At 43.4% G+C, this 20,745-nt stretch overlaps 2 protein-coding genes and 1 pseudogene across 2 annotated transcripts; 2 read left to right on the top strand and 1 right to left on the bottom strand.

Annotated features, from left to right (window-relative positions):
* Positions 1-233: 233 nt before the first annotated feature.
* LOC129635057 (40S ribosomal protein S7-like) lies at positions 234-3,134 on the top strand (annotated as a pseudogene).
* A 375-nt stretch (positions 3,135-3,509) lies between these two features.
* Positions 3,510-4,931, top strand: IQCF2 (IQ motif containing F2). The gene is made up of 3 exons (XM_055558519.1): positions 3,510-3,527; positions 3,705-3,791; positions 4,545-4,931. The coding sequence occupies exons 1-3, from the start codon at positions 3,510-3,512 to the stop codon at positions 4,929-4,931; spliced, it is 492 nt and encodes a 163-aa protein (XP_055414494.1).
* Positions 4,932-15,896: 10,965 nt separating this feature from the next.
* On the bottom strand, positions 15,897-17,119 carry LOC129635056 (IQ domain-containing protein F5). The gene is made up of 3 exons (XM_055557681.1): positions 17,102-17,119; positions 16,926-17,040; positions 15,897-16,342 (listed from the first exon to the last, which is right to left on the bottom strand). Exons 1-3 carry the CDS (start codon positions 17,117-17,119, stop codon positions 15,897-15,899), a joined length of 579 nt encoding a protein of 192 aa, XP_055413656.1.
* Between the last annotated feature and the right edge of the window lie 3,626 nt (positions 17,120-20,745).

Raw genomic sequence — 20,745 nt, 5'->3', positions numbered from 1 at the left:
ACAAAATATTAGAACAAAAGATACTCCTCATGCTCTTATCACTTAAGAAATTACAAGAGTGCTTCCTAGGACTCTCTAGGCTTCTACCATTTCTCTGTGGTTCTTCTTGTTTCTACATTCATGCTATTCCTGCCTCTTCCCCTCTGCTTCCTGGATTTAACAAGCTCTCCTGAGGCCTAGGCCTCCAAGTGTTGGGGGAAAACTGTATCAGCCACATTGGCAAGATCAAAGCCATGTTCATTTCCAGGGCAAAGATCATGAAGCCCAATGGTGAGAAGCTGGACAAGTTCCAGTCTGAAATCTTCTACACCCTCCTAGAGTTGCAGATGAACTCAGACCTGAAAACCCAGCTGCAGGAGCTGAACATCACAGCTGCCAAGGCCACTGAAGTTAGTGTTGGTCAAAAAGCTCTTTTAATCTTTGTTTTTATTCCTCAAATGAAATGTGCCCAAAAATTCCAGGTCTGACTATTGCGTGACTTGGAGAAGTTCAGCAGGAAACACGTTGTCTGTTGCTCAGAGGAGAATTCTGCCTAAGCCAACTCAAAAAACCATACAAAAAAAATAAGCAAAAGCATCCCAGGAGCTGCAGTCTGACAACCGTGCATAATGTAATCCTGGAAGATTTGGTTTCCCCAAGTGAGATTACAGGCAAGAGAATCTGCAAGAAACTGAATGGCAGCTGGCTCATTTGGATAAAACACAGCAGAACAATGTGGAACACAAAGTTCAAACATTTTCTCGTGTCTGTAAGAAGCTCATGGGTGAACTCCCCAATGGTTCAGTGGTTAGGAATCCGCCTGCCAATGCACGGGACATGGGTTCGATCCCTGGTCTGGGAAGATTCCACATGCCATGGGGCAACTAAGCCCACACGCCACAACTACTGAGCCTGTGCTCTAAAGCCCATGAACCATAACTACTGAAGCTCACACACTATAGAGCCTGAAAACCACAAATACTGAGTCCACACGTTATAACTACTGAAGCCTGCCCACTCTAGAGTCAGCGTGCCATCTCTATTTATTATAATTAATAAATATTACTTTTGAGCAGCTGACTTTTAAAATATGTGTTTATTTATTTTTGGCTGCACTAGGTCTTCATCACTGTTGCAGGCTTTCTCTACTTGTGGCGAGCAAGGGCTACTCTTTAGTTGTGGTGCACAGGCTTCTTATTGCCATGGCTTCTCTTGTTGTGGAGCACACACTCTAGGGCACAAGCATGGGCTCCAGGACACTCAGGCTCAGCAGCTGCAGCTTTCAGGCTCTAGAGGGTAGACTCAGTGGTTGTGGCGCATGGGCTTTGTTGCCCTGTGGCATGTGGGATCTTCCTGGACCAGGGATTGAATCCATGTCCCCTGCATTGGCAGGTGAATTCTTAACCACTGGACACCAGGGAAATCCCAGCAAAGCAATCCTGAGAAAGAAAAGTGAAGCTGGAAGAATCAGGCTTCCTGACTTCGGACATACTACAAAGCTACAGTAATCAAAAAAACACGGTACTGGCACAAAAACAGAAATATAGATCCATGGAACAAGATAGAAAGTCTGGAGATAAACTGTCACTCCTGTGGTCACATGACCTATGACAAAGTACGCAAGAATATACAATGAAGAAAAAGAGTCCCTTCAATAAATGGTGCTGGGAAAACTGGACAACTGCATGTAAAAGAATGAAACTACAACACTCCCTAACACCATACACAAAAATAAAACAGATTAAAGACCTAAATGTAAGGCTGGACACTATAAAATTCTTAGAGGAAAACATAGAATGCTCCTTGACATGATGTGCAACAAGATTTTTTTTTATTCATTTCCTATAGTGATTAAAATAAAAACAAAAATAAATGAGGTCTAATTAAACTTAAAGTCTTTTGTACAGCAAAGGAAACCATAAACAAAACAAAAAGATAAATTTAAGAATGTAAGAAAATATTTGGAAGCAAAGCAGCTGACAATGGATTACTTTCCAAAATATATAAACAGCTCATGAAGCTTAATATCAAAAAACAAACAACCCTATCAAAAACTGAGCAGAAAATTTACAAAAAACATGTCTCCAAAGAAAACATACAGATGGCCAAAAAGCACATGAAAAAATGCTCAGAATCACTGATAAAGAAATGCAAATCAAAACTACAGTGAGGTATCACTTCATACCTTCAGAATGGCCTTCATCAAAAAATCTACAAACAATAAATGCTGGCAAGGGTGTGAAGAAAAGGGAACCCTCTTGCACTGTTGTTGGGAATGTAATTTGATACAGCCACTGTGGAGAACAGTATGGAGGCTCCTTAAAAAACTGAAAATAGAACTACCATATGACCCAGCAATCCCACTCCTAGGCATATACTCGGAGAAAACTTTAATTCAAAAAGATACACACACCCCAATGTTCCCTGAAGCACTGTTTACAGTAGCCAGGAGATGGAGCAACCTAAGTGTCCAACAGAGGAATGGGTAAAGAAGGTATCATACATTTATACAATGGACTATTACTCAGCCATAAAAAGAACAAAATAATGCCATTTGCAGCAATATGGATAGACCTGGAGATTGTCATATTAAGTGAAGTAAGTCAGACACAGAAAGACAATATCATATGATAGCGCTTACATGTGAAATCTTTTTAAAAAAGGTACAAATTAACTTTTTACAAAATAGAAGTAGAGTCATGGATGTAGAAAACAAACTTATAGTTATGAGGCCATGAGGGGGAGGATAAAGTGAGAGTTTGGCACTGACATATATACTCTGTGTGTGTGTGCTCAGTCCCTTCAGTCGTATCTGACTGTCTGCGTCCCCATGGACTGTAGCCCACCAGGCTCCTCTGTCCATGGGATTTTGCAGGCAAGAATACTAGAGTGGGTTGCTGTGCCCTCCTCCAGGGGATCTTCCCAACCCAGGGGTCGAACCCGCCTCTCTTAAGTCTCCTGCATTGGCAGGCAGATTCTTTACCACTGAGTCACCAGGGAAGCTCCCATTTGAAAGATATCACCTTCAAAATCTACCTTGCACCACGCATTTTTGTTTTCTATTTAATTAATTTTATATTGTTGTTTTTATTCTACTGCTTTCTAGATCCATCTGGTCTCTCTTTCTAGTTTCCTATGGTGCACTGAGGTACTAAAACCTGAATCCAGGAAAGACAGGAAGTGCTAAGTCTGAGGAGACACAAGAGAGCTGAATGGAGCTATACTGCCATGGTCCCTCTTGCCCTCCTGTGTGACTAGTTTTAAGAGAGGATGTGGACGGGCCTCACTGGAGGAATGGTACACAAATGCCCTATCTTTCCACTCTGAGCTCTGATACGTTTCTGACAGAAGGGAAGTGGACAGGTAATACAGATTCCAATGGATCTTGTTTCTGAGGAAGACTCAACCTATGTGCAGATATCCTAATCCTCATGTCATAAAGCCATTGTTAACTCAGGGCTTTCCCCCTCATATGACTTGTGCCAGACCTTGGAAAGTAGATAAATGAAGGAACCATCAAGAGACAAGCCATGGGGGTTCGGTTTTGTGTAAGAAACGTGTTCAGATACTTTAAACAGGCTTGAGGGTGGGTAGGACTCACCCAAGACTTTATGGGTTTGGGAAAAAGGGGGGATGTGAAGCAGTAGGTAGCTTTTGTGCAGAGCCATAGAGAGAAACAGTAGTTTTCACTCTCCCATTCATTTCCCATTTATTTCTGATAACAGAAAGATGGCCATGTAATTCAAATTATCATTGAGGACAAAGAAGAAATAACTATGAAGAAGATGAAAGAGCAGCAGAAGAAAAGAGAGGTAGGTAAAATCTCTGTATAATGTACAGATATCCAGGACATTTATGTCAGTGTCATGAGGATGTGGAATTGTGCCTCTTAGGCCACAGTTATCTTTGAGTTTAAGATAGTCAAGAGTCAACTCAACATTGGCTTATTTTCCCTCCACTCCGTTCTCAGCATGAACTCTGAGTCTGGGTTTGACTGTGACATGACGAGTGAATGGAGAAAAGGAAAGCCATCAAGAAACACACGAGCCGGGAGATGAGAATGTGAAGATCCTGAATTAGAAAGAATGTTCTCAATATGTAGAAGCTTGGAGTAGAATATATGATGAGGGTGTTAAAAACCAACAACTGTATTGAAATACACTGTTGTGGCAGAAAGCAATCGATCAATAGGACTAGAATTAACAGAGAATACCAGGCAAAAGCACTATGAAACCAAACCTCCAAAACCCAATAAGCACTGATGGGGTAGAATATGACTAACAAAGTCCCTCATACCCCTAATGCTTGCTTCTAGTTACTAATGTTTTTCCCTTGATCCATGCACCTGAGAGGTAGTCAGGAGGAGGATGCTGTGACTCTGAGGCAAGGTGATGTGTCCTTACTGGCAGAGGAGAACTCAGCACCTAGGGCCTCTTGATCAGTGTCCTGCTATCTGCCCTGAACGCTCCAAAGTAGGGATATTAAGAGAACCAGGCCCTTTCCAGAAATATCCTACAAGTTGGTGGCAAGCAGTTCTCTGAGTGGTCTCTCTTATCTCTGCCTAGAAAACTAAAAACGGAAGAAGAGTAATAGCAGCCAAGAAGATCCAGGCCTGGTGGCGTGGCACCCTGGTGCGCCGGACATTGTTGCATGCAGCCCTGAGCACTTGGATCATTCAGAGCTGGTGGAGACTGACGAAGGACAGGCTGCTGCAGAAGAAGCGGAGGGCAGCCCTGAGTGATTATGCACTCAGAGAGAGGGCAGTGGTCAAGCTCCAGTCTTTGGTCCGTATGTGGCGCATCCACTGGCGATACTGCCAAGTACTCAATGCCATCTATGTCATCCAGTGCCACTGGCAATGCCACAACTGCCAGACCTGTGCCCTCCTCCGGGGCCACTGTGTAGTCACAGCCACTCACCTACAGTTTCACATTGAGATCATTAACCCCTAAGGGATGGCAAGAAGGGGCACTGTGTCTCCTGTCCCATAGTAAAGGTCTAACCTGACATAAAGTATGTCTCATGGTTTCCCCTGTGCTAATGGAAATTTTAGAACTTAAGCCATGCTGCCTCCTCTTCTCCCTGGGAAAGAACTTCAGTGAGGTTCTCCCTTTGTGCCCACGAACCCTGTTCTGGACTGACAGTTCCGTATGCCACGTACTTAGTTGTCAAAACAGAAACTGAGGTCCTAGTCTACCTATATGTATAACAGAGTCAGAAGTCCCAGCTCCCATTCCCAACCCCATCCCTTTCTTCTCCACTGGGAATCTGAGAGTCAGGTAAGCTGCATCTTCCTGAAGACTCTGGGTACCTTTGCACATGAGAATGGACACTGAGGCTTTTCTCTGTCCTCCTGGGGTTGGGGGGTGGTCTCAGATGCCTTAGACAAGGTGTCTTTGGCAATCACCTAGTGGAAAGGCCAATCTGTGGCTGACTCTTCTGGGAGGAGTGTAGTGCAGCCCCAGGTGAAGGGCAGGAGGCCAGCCTTAGTGTTGATGAGACTGGGCATGCTGATGAACAGGTGATGACCCTAGGGACTGGCAGAAAACAGGAGTTCATGACACTTCAACTCCATCTTCCCAATTCCCTTACCAGAACTCCTCTCCCTGAGGGCTGTACAGCAAACAGGACTCCCACTGATTTTACCTCCATCCCTACTCTTGGCTCCATTCTCACTCCTATGGTCATACTAATCCAGTGCTGCTCAATAGAAATTTCTGTGATGATGGAAATGTTCTGTATCAGTGCTGTTCAGTGTGGTAGCCATGAGCCACACGTGGTTATGAAGGACTTGAAATGTGCCTGGTGCAATTAAAGAATTGAGTTTTAAATTTTATTTAAATTAATTTAAGCTTAAATAACCACATACGGCTAGTGGCTATTCCGTTGAATAGTGTGGCTCTAGACCTTACCATCAGAGAAGGCAATGGCACCCCACTCCAGTACTCCTGCCTGGAAAATCCCATGGACGGAGGAGCCTGGTAGGCTGCAGTCCTATGAGTCTGAGGTCGCTACGAGTCAGATACGACTGAGCGACTTCACTTTCACTTTTCACTTTCATGCATTGGAGAAGGAAATGGCAACCCACTCCAGTGTTCTTGTCTGGAGAATCCCAGGGACGGGAGAGCCTGGTGGGCTGCCTTCTACGGGGTCACACAGAGTCGGACACAACTGAAGTGACTTAGCAGCAGCAGCAGACCTTACCATTACCAATAACTGTACTGTTGCCCAAATTGCTTTTTCATTCCATTCTTTTTTATTTTATTCTCTTCTTCCAGTTCACCTTTCAAATATCACTAATAGAATGTTTCTTCAGGTGTGGAAATATCTTCCAATCTATTTACTCTACCATTTTTTATAGCCATCATCCCTGACAAGCCCTTGTATCTATCTTTATCCGGTTCAGATTCTATATTTAATTATTGTAATCTCTCCCCTGAACAACTTGACTTCCTTTGACCCCTATCTCTGCAAAGGTGTGTGGAATGAACTTAATCATCTACCTGCTTTGTGCCTGCAGAAGAGTAGCATGACACTCAGCTCGCATTCAACCATGACGCATGGTCCCAGTTCACATTCATGACTGCAGACCTCCACTGGACAGATTTCTCTATAAATTTCTCTGGTGTGTTTGCATTTCGTTTTTTCTGAATTGAATAAGTCATAGTACCTCCTCTCCAAATGCCCAATTCTACTTCTCCACTTGAACTCCAAAATGATGATATATGTTACCACATACTTAACTGACGAAATGGAAACAGACTGGACCCCCATCTTCCTACCACCTTATTCTCCATCCTAGCTCCATCTGGACCACACTTGCTGCCTTCCCTCCAGTTGAAATAAATGAAGGGTCTTTGATCCCATCAAAGGCTAACCCCTCCACTATCCTGCTGCCATCTCAAGGTGTTTGATCCTGCATTCATAACCCTATTGTCCAAAGTATCAATGTCTACCTCTTCCATCTTTTAAAAATGCCATCTTAATTTCTGTCCAGTTCTCTGTTTCTCCTAATAGCAAAACATGCCATCACTGTTTCCATTTCTGTTCCCACTATTTTCTCTTCAACCCATTCCAATCAGGCTTATGCCCCACTCACTTCACTGAGACTGCACTGATCAACATCACCAACATTCCAGCCGACCAAATCCAATGGTCATTTCTCAGTCCTTATGCATTCTCTCTACATCAGGCTACAGAGTTAGCTACTCCATTCTTGTTAAAATAATTTTTAAAGGCAAATGATAAAAATCATACCACTCAATCCATAAGTACTTTAATATGTGTTCTTAATAGGAGACCTTTGTAAAAAATATAACATCAGTATTATCATATCTTTCAACAGTCACAATGATTCCTTGATATAGAATATATATGTACCCAATAACTGAGCTTCTAGATACATAAAGCAGGATTCTTCTGTACTCCTTTGTACTCGCCCACTACTCTCCACCAGACTCTAGTAACCACTGATCTGTACTCTGTACCTATTGTTTTCCCTTTTCCAGGACATCATAAAAGGAATATTTTGTAGCCTTTTGAGTCTGGCTTCCTTTCATTTAGCATAATGTGTCTGAAACTTCTCTCTGGTATTGTGTGTACTCATTTGTTTTAATTGCTGAGTGGTATTCCATTTAAAGAATGTTATCAGAAGTTTTTACCAGTTGAAGGATTTGGAGTTTCTTCCAGTTTGAGTGGTTAGAAATTAATCTGCTATACATATTTGGTTTTGTGTATGTGTGTAAACAAGTTTTGCATTCTATTTGGCTAAAAACCTGGGAGTGAGAGCTTCCATTTCTACTAGATGGTGTAACTCATTTCCCTCCCTTTCCCCTCCTCTGAACACAAACTAAATACTCTGGAAATAATTCAACAGACAATCATAAAAGGACTCTGAAATGTGGAAAGATGGCAGATTATCTAGGAATCTCAAGATTTTTAAAGGTGCACCTCGATGAATTCCCTGGGTTTTGTTTTCTCTGCCATACGTTTCACACTGGACATCAGATATGTCTGCAACCTAGTACCAACAGCAGGCATAGGGAAAGCAAAAGAAAACAAAGTGAAAAGCATGCTCCCTCTGGTCAAAGTAAGAGAAGCCCAGCAGAGACTCAGCAGGGAGATCCATGTCTAGTGGCAGCAGCAGACCCAATTGCCTACAGAAGTGACTCCAGTACCCGTATAAGCCAACCCGTCCCAAGGCCCACGCTCACTGGTAGCAGTAGGCATAATCTGCTCACAGCAACAGTGGAACCCAGGCTTATCCACCCACACCACACCCCATATCTGCCAGCAGTGATGACGCAGTCTGTCCTCAGCAGCAGTAACAGCACAACCCATGTGGGCTAACCCACTGCATTTCTCATCTGCTAGCAGAAGCAGGCTTGATCTGCCCACAGCAGTAACAGCAGAACCTGAGTAGGCCAACGCATCTCTCACCACAAACTAGATGGGAAGAGGGAGTGGGGTCCTCCTGTACCCCAGCTCCAAAAGGCCTAGAATCTCCTCGCTTTCCACTCAGTGGCAGAAGGCAATCCAGACCCAGCAGCCCCTGGCTGTCTGTCCAGCCACAGAAGATCCAGAACAGGAGCCTCCTGGGCCTCTACCCAACAGCAAAGTACAGTCCAAGTAGGCCCTTCTCTCATCCAGTAGCACCAACAGAGATAGAGTAGGAAACCCATTTGGCATCAGCTGGTCAGAGAACAGGCCAGGGTATTGCTCTCTACTTCAGAAATCCAACATCCTAAACCCTCCATCTAATGACAAGAAGGAACCTAGAAAAATGCCTTCAACATTGCAGGTGGCACCCGAACAGGTCCAGTGGAACCAAAAGAATAAAGCAGACCAGAACTGCATTGAAGGAACCCAGAAAAGAAAGTTCTCATTGGAAATAGGGTCCACAAAAGTAGGCCAGCATCTACATGCTAAACCTAAACAGGATGCTGCCTTCTAGAACAGAAGATTTAAATAGCATCAAGAGCCTCCTAATATCCAAAATGTCCATCATACAGTAGAAAATCACTCACCATACCAAGAAACAGTAAAAGTGTGATGTTAGATATAGGTTTCTTTTTATCAAGTTAGGGTAGTTCCCTGTATTCCTAACTCACTAAGAATTTCCTTTTTATCATGAATAGGCATTGGATTGTGTCAAATGATTTTTCTGTCTATATTAAATAGTCATGTGATTTCTCTTCTTTGGCCTGTTGATATGGTGGGTCAATTAATTTTTGAATGTTTAAAGTAGCCTTGGGACTTCCCTGGTGGTCCAATGGTTAAAAATCTGCCTTCCAGTACAGGGGACACAGACTTGATCCCTGGTCAGGGAATCAAGATCCTACATGCTAGGGGACATCTAAGCCTGCCACACCGCAGCCACTAAGCTTGTACCACAACTCCTGAGCCCATGCACTCTGGAGCCCACACCACAACTACAGAGAAAAGCCAACATGCCACAACTAGAGAGAAGCCCTTGTGCCACAATAACCCACGTGCTGCAATGAAAGATCCCACATGCCACAGCTAAGACCCAATGCAGCCTAATTGATTAATGATTTAAAAAGCCTCCTTCACTCTCTAAAAATAATAAATAAAAGTGAAGAAGCTTTGCTTACCTGATATAAATTTCTACTTGGTCCTGGTGCATAATTTCTTTTGTACATTTTTGGGTTTGATCCACTAACGTTTTGTTGTGGATTTTTATTTCTAAGTCCCACTAGCAATGTACAAGGATTCCCTCATCTCCACACCCTTGTCAACACTTACCATTTATGTTTTTGATAATAGCCATTCTAACAAGTATGAGGTTATATTTCACATGGTTTTGATTTGCATTTCCATTATTAGTGGTGTTGAGTACTTTTTCATCTGTTAGCCATTTGTATGTCTTCTTTGGACAGATGTCTAATCAGGTCACTGGCCATTTTAAAATCAGGTTTACTTTTGTTATTGTTTGTTTTTGCTTTTCTTCACTATTGGGTTATTTGAGTTCCTTGTATGTTTTAGCATTAACCCCTTATCAGACACAAGTCTTGCAAATATTTTCTCTTGTTCTGTAAGGTGCTTTTTCATATTACTGATTGTTTCCTCTGTTGTGCAGAAGCTTTTTAATTTCCTGTATCTCACTTGGGTTTATTTTTGCTTTTGTTGCCTGTGCTTTTGATGTCACATATAAAAAAAATAATTACCAAGACCAATGTCAAGCAGTTTTTCCCTTCTTTTCTTCTAGGGGTTTTGTGGTTTTAGGTGTTACACTTAAGTCTTTGATCCACTTTGAGTTGGTTGCATGTGATGTAAAAGAGTGGTTCGATTTCATTCTTTTGCATGTGGATATCCAGTTTTCCCACCATTTACTGAAAAAGACAATTCTTTATCAATAGTATTTTCTTGGCACCCTTGTCAAATATTACTTTACCGTACATATATGTATGTGTTCATTATTGGACTCTCAATCCTGTCCCATTGGTCTATGTGTCTGGTTTTTTTTCCAATACCATTCTGCTCTGATTATTATGGTTTTGTAATATAATTTGTAATCAGGAAGTGTGATGCCTCCAGATCTGTTCTTTTTTCTCAACAATACTTTGACTGGTTCAAGGTCTTTTATGGTTATATGCAAATTGTAGAATCATTTTTTTCTATTTATGTGAAAAATGCCATTGTAATTATGATAGGGACTGCTCTGAGTCTATTGATTGCTTTGTGTGGTAAGGATATTTTAAAAATATTAGCTTTTCTGAGCCCTGAACATGGGATATCTTTCCATTTATTTATGTTCTTCCATTCTGTTAGCTTTCAATATATAGATCTTTTACCTCCTTGGTTAAATGTATTCCTAGGTATTTTATTGTCTTTGATACAGTTGTAAATGAGACTTAATTTCTTTTTCAGATAGGTTATTTTTAGTATATAGAAATGCAATTAATTTTTGTATCCTGCAACTTTACCGAATTTGTTTATTAGTTCAGTTTACTGGTAGAGTCTTTACGGTCTAGTTGAAGGCATAATTCCAGAAACTTGGACAGTAAATTGTGGCTAATTTTGGTTAATTTCAGCTCTTATCATGACCCGCAAGACTATGGCAGGCAGCCATAAATGAGTTCTAGAGAAATGTGTGCGAAGCTTGCAGAATCCAAGGTAAGCAATAGAGTCTGTGCTTCAATATTGGTGGGGATCTGTGCTCAGATTGCTGATGGCTGCTTGTTATCATAGAGGTACAGAAATGGGTGGGGGGGGCACTGTTTCATTTCAAGTCCCATAGACAATTGTTGCAATGCCCTCACCCTCCATCTGAAGTGACTTCCAGAGGATTTAAAGAAAACCTTTTTTCCTCCTCCTCCTTTCTTTTTTTCCCCTTTTTGGAAGCCAGACAATCAAGGACTAGGACACTTAAAAGCAACCACATATAAAGGAGAATTTTAAAAGTTACCATGTATTCCCAGGGAAATGTGCAGGCCCAGAAAACCCCAAAGATGATCTTAAGTTTACACCTTATTTTGATCCTCATCACAGAGACTCCCTACAACAAGCCAACAAAAACAGCAAAATCAGGGAAAGAGTGAAAAATCTGGCCTCTAGAAGAACCACATTGTGAGATTAAATGTCCAACCATTTTTTTAACATTCATGTCATGTATTTATTTGGTACACTGGTCTTAGCTGTGGCATGCAAACTCTTAGCTGTGGCGTGTGGGATCTAGTTTCCTAACCAGGGATTGAGCCCAGGCTCCCTGCTTTGGGAGCATGGAGTTGTAGCCACAAGGCCATCAGGGAAGTTCCCTCAACTGTCCAATCTTCAACAAGAACAACAACAAAAAAAACTACAAGGCATACAAAGAAAGGGAAAATTATGGCCCATTCAAAGGGAAAAAGTAAATCAACAGAAACAGTCCCTGAGAAAGGCAAGAGGGTAGCATTAATATAAAAATACTCTAAACAACTGAACTTTTAAGACCTTATGCTAAGTGAGATAATCACAAAAGGACAAATATTGTATGATTCCACTCATACAAGGCATTTAGAGTAATTGAATTCATAGAGACAAAAAAGCAGAATAGTGGTTGCCGGAGGTTGTGGGTAGAGTTTCAATTTTGCAGATAAAGTTCTGGAGACAGTTGTGATAGTTGTACAACAATGTGAATATGCTTAATGTTACTGAGCTCTTTACTCAAAAATGGTTAAAATGGGAAATTTTATGTTGTATATATTTACCACCATTTTTAAATAGTAGTTTTTAAAGACTTTGGGGAAAAGAGCAAAAGATGACACAGGCCTCCATGTTGCATGATTACATTGATGCACCATTTACATAGACCACACACTGAAGGAGCCTCCCTGGAGTTGGCGGACTTGGCAGCCCTGCAACTTCAACTCTCCTAGCCATGGCAGCAGACACTGCTAATCAACCACAGACCCCACTCATCCAGCACCAGACTCTTAAAATCCTCCACACCGAACCCCAGGCAACCCCTGTCACTTCCTCAGAGCTGATTTATGAGATGCCAAGTATTTGCCATCTTGGCAAATACGTGAAGAGATACCCCACTTCCAATGTAAGAGAAACCCAAGTAAGACGGTAAGTGTTGCAAGAGGGCATCAGAGGGCAGACACATTGAAACCATAATCACAGAAAACTAGTCAATCTAATCACACAGACCACAGCCTTGTCTAACTCAATGAAACTAAGCCATGTCCTGTGGGGCCACCCAAGACAGGTGGGTCATAGTGGAGAGGTCTGACAGAATGTGGTCCACTGGAGAAGGGAATGGCAAACCACTTCAGTATTCTTCCCTTGAGAACCCCATGAACAGTATGAAAAGGCAAAATGATAGGATACTGAAAGAGGAACTCCCCAGATCAGTAGGTGCCCAATATGCTACTGGAGATCAGTAGAGAAATAACTCCAGAAAGAATGAAGGGATGGAGGCAAAGTAAAAACAATACACAGTTGTGGATGTGACTGGTAATAGAAGCAAGGTCCGATGCTGTAAAGAGCAATATTGCATAGGAACCTGGAATGTTAGGTCCATGAATCAAGGCAAATTGGAAGTGGTCAAACAGGAGATGGCAAGAGTGAACGTCGACATTCTAGGAATCAGCAAACTGAAATGGACTGGAATGGGTGAATTTAACTCAGATGACCCTTATATCTACTACTGTGGGCAGGAATCCCTTAGAAGAAATGGAGTAGCCATCATGGTCAACAAAAGAGTCCGAAATGCAGTACTTGGATGCAATCTCAGAAATGACAGAATGATCTCTGTTCGTTTCCAAGGCAAACCACTCAATATCACAGTAATCCAAGTCTATGCCCCAACCAGTAACGCTGAAGAAGCTGAAGTGGAACGGTTCTATGAAGACCTACAAGGCCTTTTAGAACTAACACCCAAAAAAGATGTCCTTTTCATTATAGGGGACTGGAATGCAAAAGTAGGAAGTCAAGAAACACCTGCAGTAACAGGCGAATTTGGCCTTGGAATACGGAATGAAGCAGGGCAAAGGCTAATAGAGTTTTGCCAAGAGAACACATTGGTCATAGCAGACACCCTCTTCCAACAACACAAGAGAAGACTCTACACATGGACATTGCCAGATGGTCAACACCAAAATCAGATTGATTATATTCTTTGCAGCCAAAGTTGGAGAAGCTCTATACAGTCAGCAAAAACAAGACCAGGAGCTGACTGTGGCTCAGATCATGAACTCCTTATTGCCAAATTCAGACTTAAATTGAAGAAAGTAGGGAAAACCACTAGACCATTCAGGTATGAACTAAGTCAAATTCCTTATGATTATACAGTGGAAGTGAGAAATAGATTTAAGGGACTAGATCTGATAGATAGAGTGCCTGATGAACTATGGATGGAGGTTGGTGACATTCTACAGGAAACAGGGATCAAGACCATCCCCATGGAAAAGAAATGCAAAAAAGCAAAATGGCTGTCTGGGGAGGCCTTACAAATAGCTGTGAAAAGAAGAGAAGCGAAAAGCAAAGGAGAAAAAGAAAGATATAAGCATCTTAATGCAGAGTTCCAAAGAATAGCAAGGAGAGATAAGAAAGCCTTCCTCAGCAATCAATGCAAAGAAATAGAGGGAAACAACAGAATGGGAAAGACTAGAGATCTCTTCAAGAAAATGAGAGATACCAAGGGAACATTTCATGCAAAGATGGGCTTGATAAAGGACAGAAATGGTATGGACCTAACAGAAGCAGAAGATATTAAGAAGAGGTGGCAAGAATACACAGAAGAACTGTACAAAAAAGATCTTCATGACCCAGATAATCACGATGGTGTGATCACTCACCTAGAGCCAGACATCCTGGAATGTGAAGTCAAGTGGGCTTTAGAAAGCATCACTATGAACAAAGCTAGTGGAGGTGATGAAATTCCAGTGGAGCTATTTCAAATCCTGAAAGATGATGCTGTGAAAGTTCTACACTCAATAGGCCAGCAAATTTGGAAAACTCAGCAGTGGCCACAGGACTGGAAAAGGTCAGTTTTCATTCCAATCCCAAAGAAAGGCAATGCCAGAGAATGCTCAAACTATCGCACAATTGCACTCATCTCACACGCTAGTAAAGTAATGCTCAAAATTCTCCAAGCCAGGCTTCAGCAGTACATGAACTGTGAACTTCCAGATGTTCAAGTTGGTTTTAGAAAAGGCAGAGGAACCAGAGATCAAATTGCCAACATCCGCTGGATCATCGAAAAAGCAAGAGAGCTCCAGAAAAACATCTATTTCTGCTTTATTGACTATGCCAAAGCCTTTGACTGTGTAGATCACAATAAACTGTGGAAAATTCTTCAACAGATGGGAATACCAGACCACCTAACCTGCCTCTTGAGAAACCTGTATGCAGGTCAGGAAGCAATAGTTAGAACTGGACATGGAACAACAGATTGGTTCCAAATAGGAAAAGGAGTACATTAAGGCTGTATTTTGTCACCCTGCTTATTTAACTTATATGCAGAGTACATCATGAGAAACGCTGGGCTGGAAGAAGCACAAGCTGGAATCAAGATTGCCGGGAGAAATATCAATAACCTCAGATATGCAGATGACACCACCCTTATGGCAGAAAGTGAAGAGGAAGTAAAAAGCCTCTTGATGAAAGTGAAAGTGGAGAGTGAATAAGTTGGCTTAAAGCTTAACATTCAGAAAACTAAGATCATGGCATCTGGTCCCATCATTTCATGGCAAATAGATGGGGAAACAGTGGAAACAGTGTCAGACTTTATTTTTGGGGCTCCAAAGTCACTGCAGATGGTGATTGCAGCCATGAAATTAAAAGACGCTTACTCCTTGGAAGGAAAGTTATGACAAACCTAGATAGCATATTCAAAAGCAGAGACATTACTTTGCCAACAAAGGTTCGTCTAGTCAAGGCTATGGTTTTTCCAGTGGTCATGTATGGATGTGAGAGTTGGACTGTGAAGAAAGCTGAGCACCGAAGAGTTGATGCTTTTGAACTGTGGTGTTGGAGAAGACTCTTGAGAGTCCCTTGGACTGCAAGGAGATCTAACCAGTCCATTCTAAAGGAGATCAGTCCTGGGTGTTCTTTGGAGGGAATGATGCTGAAGCTGAAACTCCAGTACTTTGGCCACCTCATGCGAAGAGTTGACTCATTGAAAAAGACCCTGATGCCGGGAGTGATTGAAGGCAGAAGGAGAAGGGGATGACAGAGGATGAGATGGCTGGATGGCATCACCGACTCGATGAACGTGAATTTGAGTGAACTCCGGGAGTTGGTGATAGACAGGGAGGCCTGGCGTGCTGCGATTCATGGGGTCGCAAAGAGTCGGACATGACTGAGCGACTGAACTAATCCTGAACTGAAGTATTTGCTACCCTTAGCCTAATGACCTTGTTGAGGTATGTCTGACAAAAGAGCTGGGGACACAGATATAGCAGACCTGGTCATTCCTTTATTGGGAGTGGTATGCATTGTTGTACTCTACAAGCTTGTGAACCCAAAGAGATTTCAAGTTGAAGATTCAGTTGGTTTTCTTTGAGGTCATAATGGCCCTGAATGAAACCACGGGTATGACAACTATGCCAGCGCCAATAGACCTGGATGATGTGGACGGCATGGAGCAAACGTAAGTAACGAAGGCGGATGCACCACATGCGGACCCAGGATTGTAGCTTGACCACTGCCCATTCTTGCCTTGCGAAGGCGTCTAGGGCCACCCGTCGCCTGTTCTCCATCAGCAGCACCAGTTTCTGTTTCCACCAGCATTGAATGATCCATGCTCTGAGAGCCGCATGCAGCAGCGTCCTGCGCACCAGAGTGCCCCGCCACCAGGCCTGAATGGAAACAACCGCCTTGTTTTCTTCTTTTCTCACGATTCTTACTTTGGGGCCTTAAAAGAGAAAACAGGGGACACTTAGGAAACGCATACATTTTGGCCCTAAGTTGTGGCAGCAAGGGGCCATTTCTCTGACGTTCGGGAGATCTGTTGTGAGCAGCAGCTGCACCTCGAGATCGACTAAATATCCTGCTTCTGCCACTCTCCGGTTAATGGACATGGGAGCCTCATCTTGTCCTCTGGGTCTCAGGGTCTCCATCTGTACAATGGAGGTGCACCTGCACTTGCAATCTTGCCCAGTTTTGCACGGACCTGGTTGACCATCTACAGCAGGAACACCCTGATCTAGAAGTGAAAGAGATAAACATTTCACCTGGACCTGACCACCTACCTGAGAACCATGACTCTTCCCTTCAGTCGCCTCTCATCTGCTGGAAGAGTGGCATTTTTGCTCTCCCTGCCGTCTCACCTCTGACTTCAGGTTAAACCTGCCTGTTGCCTCCCTCTGCCTCACCAAAATGTTAAAAGATTCCTGCACCTCACACACTTTAAGCTCTTAACACCAATCAACACATACATCATTACAAAGATACACGCGCATATGTGCATGCGCACACACACCCCAGTCTTCCTGTACCTTGGCCTTTGCATTGCCCAAACACAATCCTCACTTTGAGTCTCTCAACCCTGTGAGGCCTGGATTCACACTCTTTGCCCTCCTCCTTAGCGCACACCTTGGCTAGACTCTCAACCTAAGGAAGAAATAGGGGGAAAAGACAGCCAAGGAGAGGTCAACCCCTCTTCATTTCCTACTCTGTGTGTGGCGGCCATTTGTCCCAGTTTGCCTAGCATATCCTGGGTCTGTGCCTGTTGTCCTGGTGTGATGTTGATAAGTGCCCCTTTCACTCTCTGAAGCATCTGTCTTTGGAAAATAAATTACATGGTCACAGACCTTTGAGTCACTCCACTGGGCCACAAGGGCCAGAGATAACACAAGTCAAGGCTCTCCCCAACACAATATCCCAGATCCATCTACCCAGGGAGGGGTGGGAGGGCAGTGGCAGTGGTGTGGGTAGGGTGTTGGAAGTGGAATCCCTTGTTCCCCTCTCCTTTGCTCCTTCAAGCTCTGTTCTATCAATGAGACTTCATCATAACCTGTGATTATAATTTGGAAGGTTTGCTGTCCTTATCAGAGGTTAGAGAGAAAAACATGAAAGTAAGGGTGCTCTCCCCACCACTAGGTGCCAAGTCAACCACACACGAGGCTTCCTGGACCTGCCTAGGATCTCAGACATGAGAAGGGATCCCATCCTGAGCTAACTATGGGAGATGTACCCAGCTCCAGAAAGCTTGGGTAGATCTATCTCATAAGACATTAAATGCCCATTGTTTGGGTTGGATAGTCAAACCCCCTTAGGTCTTAACTCTACTAAATTACCCATGGTTAGGGGCTAGATGTTCCCATTGCTTTCAGGTCTGCTGTCCAGCCAGTGCTCTGGCCGGAAGAGATGGAGGGGAGGAAGGAGAGAGCATGATGTCATAAGGGCACCTATGACTCAGGCACCAGAATGACTCCCAACGGCTGAGCCCCTTCTAAGGAAAACTTAAGAACCTGTCCTTTCTTTCCTACCTAAATGAACACAGTTCTGGTTACAAAGAAGAACACCTCAAATACTGACCCACTGATGGAAAGGTATATAACGTTGCTCATTAAAGCCTGCCTGGTATTCGTTAAGAGGGTTTTGGTTCATTTGTTTTTTAAATTTATTTTATTGAAGTAATTGATTTATAATGCTGTGTGAATTTCTGCTATACAGCAAAGTGGTTCAGTTATATATAATATATATACATTCTTTTTCATATTCTTTTCCATTATGGATTATCATAGGATATACAGTTCCCTGCGCTACACAGTAAGACCTTGTTTATCCATGTTATACATAATAGTTTTTTTTTATATATATACATAAATATATATGATGGTAGCTGTCACACTTAGGATCTTTGATCTTCATTGCAGCATTCGGGATCTTTTAACTGTGTCATGCGGGATCTGGTTCTCCGACCAGGGGTGGAACCGGGCCCCTTGCATTGGGAGTGCAGAGTCTTAGCCAGTAGACCACTAGGGCAGTCCTGATTTCAATTTGTTTAAACAATGGTATACCAAATAACAGCTAGAAGCAATGAGTGTGCCCTCTATGTACTGATATAGAAGAGTGTACAAGATTTAGCAAGATTAGCAAGTTCATCAAATCAAAATGAACTAAATAAAAGCATAGATTTATACACATATCTTGTAAAGGTATTAATTTAAAAGGTGGTAGAAATTAGGAAGATATCCACAAAAATTAACAATGATCATCTCTGATGAGGATATCAGAGTTGGGGGAACAAGGTTAACTCCCTTCCTGTGGCTAAACTTCCTATGTCTTATCTATCTGTAAGTCTCCTGTTTATTAGGTCCCTGGGAAAGCAAGAACTACACAGGCCAGAAAACCCCTACGACCTCAGGACCAGCCAGGACCCACATCTCAGGCTCAAGTGGCCTCAAGCACTCTTCTATATTCTTCTTCTTTCCCTGAGGACCTCAATGTCGCAGTGAGGAGACGGGGGGTCAGTCAGACACCGCACAGGGCCCCACCTCTTCCTGTTCCTGGCCTCTAAAGACCCACTTGGCTATAGTGAGGCCCTGGTCCCCTCAGGGTCACAGACCCGGGGGTCACAGAAATGCCTTGCAGTGTGAAGAGGGAGTGTGGAGGAAATCGGTGTGGGGCTAGGGGGAGAGCAGTTGAAGAGAAGAGGAGGAGGGCATTGAAGGCTGAAAGGGAGTGTCAGTGTGAAGTTAATGAATGGAAGAGTGGAAAGAACAAGGGTAAATTGGAGAATGGGGCAATAGTGGAGTACAATGCCTGGGACAGTGAAGGCACAGGAAGCATCCGTTTGAAGATAAAGGTGTTGGCCAGACCCCTAGGAGACCCACATCAGTTTAATATCCCCATTAGTCTGCCTCCATAGTCTAGCCTCTAGTCACTACTGTCCCTGATGACGTTCACCCCACTTCACAGATGAGGAAACTGAGGTGCTGAGTGAGACCTTACAACTGATGAGGGAAGAGGCCAGGGACTGGGGTGTTGACGGATGTGGTGACCCTAGAAGCAAGGAGGGTGTTGGGGTTTTGAATGCCACTAGGATCTGCTCAGACTCAAGCCAGTGGGCAGGGAGGAGCCTCCTCAGGGGCTGAGGAGCACAGGGGTAACATCATCCAAGGGGAGTTTTTGCAGATGTGCTGGCTTGATTATGATGAGGGTACATCTCCTGGGGCTGGAGTAAGGGACATAGCACAGGAAACCAAACACAGGCAGCCCTCAGGACCACTGTGGGTGACACACAGAAGTACCAGCATTCTCCTACCCTATCCCCACCATTCTCCGCCACCTCTACCAGAGTTTCCTCCTAGAGGGCCTCAGTAGATCTCTTTCAGGAGGGGCAGAAAGAAATAAGGAGGAGCCAATGAGTGTCAGTGGGATCAGCCTCTTGAATATACTCCCAGCCCCAGAGCCTGAAGGGGAAGGAAAGCAGGTTTGCTGGTCCTAGGGGCCTCATAGAGGTTCCCAGTATTATATAAATGGATCAGCAATTCAACTCTTCTCACAGAAGACATAAGAGATGTGGTTTTGATCCCTGGGTCAGGAAGGTCCCCTGGAGGAGGGCATGGCAACCCACCCCATATTCTTGCCTCCAGAATCCCATGAACAGGGGAGCCTGGAGGGCTATAGTCCATGGGGCTGCAAAGAGCCAGACACGACTGAAGTGACTCAGCACGCACACTCGCACTCCTAATGTAATTATTTGTAGTTTCGTGTATATACTTTTTTCCTTCTTTTTTAAAAATTTTGTAATTTTATGTATTTATTTATGGCTGTGCTGGGTCTTCATTGCTGTGTGGGTTTTTCTTTAGTTGCGGTGGCTTCTGTTGTTGCTGAGCACAGGCTCCAGGGCACTCGGGCTTCAGTAGTTGTGACATAAGAGCTCTGTAGTTGCAGCTCCTGGGGTCTAGATCACCGTCACAGTAGGTGTGGTGAACAGGCCTAGTTGCTCCTTAGCATGTGGGATCTTCCCAGACCACAGATTGAACCCACGTCTTCTGCACTGGCAAGCGGATTCTTTACTGCTGAGCTACCAGGGAAGCCCCAAACATCTGCAGTTGATTCTGATGGTAGGGAACCTTTGGTGTTCTTAATTGGACTAAACATGATTCCCTTCCCACTCTGACTGCCAGTTTTTAAGGTGTGTAAATGTAACCTTCTTTCCTTGTTCTTTTGCTAAGGCTGAATTTTTATGCTATTTGACATTCACACTGAATGATGAGGATTATTAGCCCCACTTCACAGCTCAGGGAATTGGGGCTCAGATAGGAAAAATGACATATCCATGGCCACACAGCAGTGAGTGGGGAA

Source organism: Bubalus kerabau, chromosome 20, assembly GCF_029407905.1.
Source record: "Bubalus kerabau isolate K-KA32 ecotype Philippines breed swamp buffalo chromosome 20, PCC_UOA_SB_1v2, whole genome shotgun sequence".
Classification (NCBI taxonomy): Eukaryota; Metazoa; Chordata; class Mammalia; order Artiodactyla; family Bovidae; genus Bubalus; species Bubalus kerabau.
The sequence above is the reverse complement of the archived record's forward strand: the minus strand, read 5'-3'. Positions and strand labels throughout refer to the sequence as shown.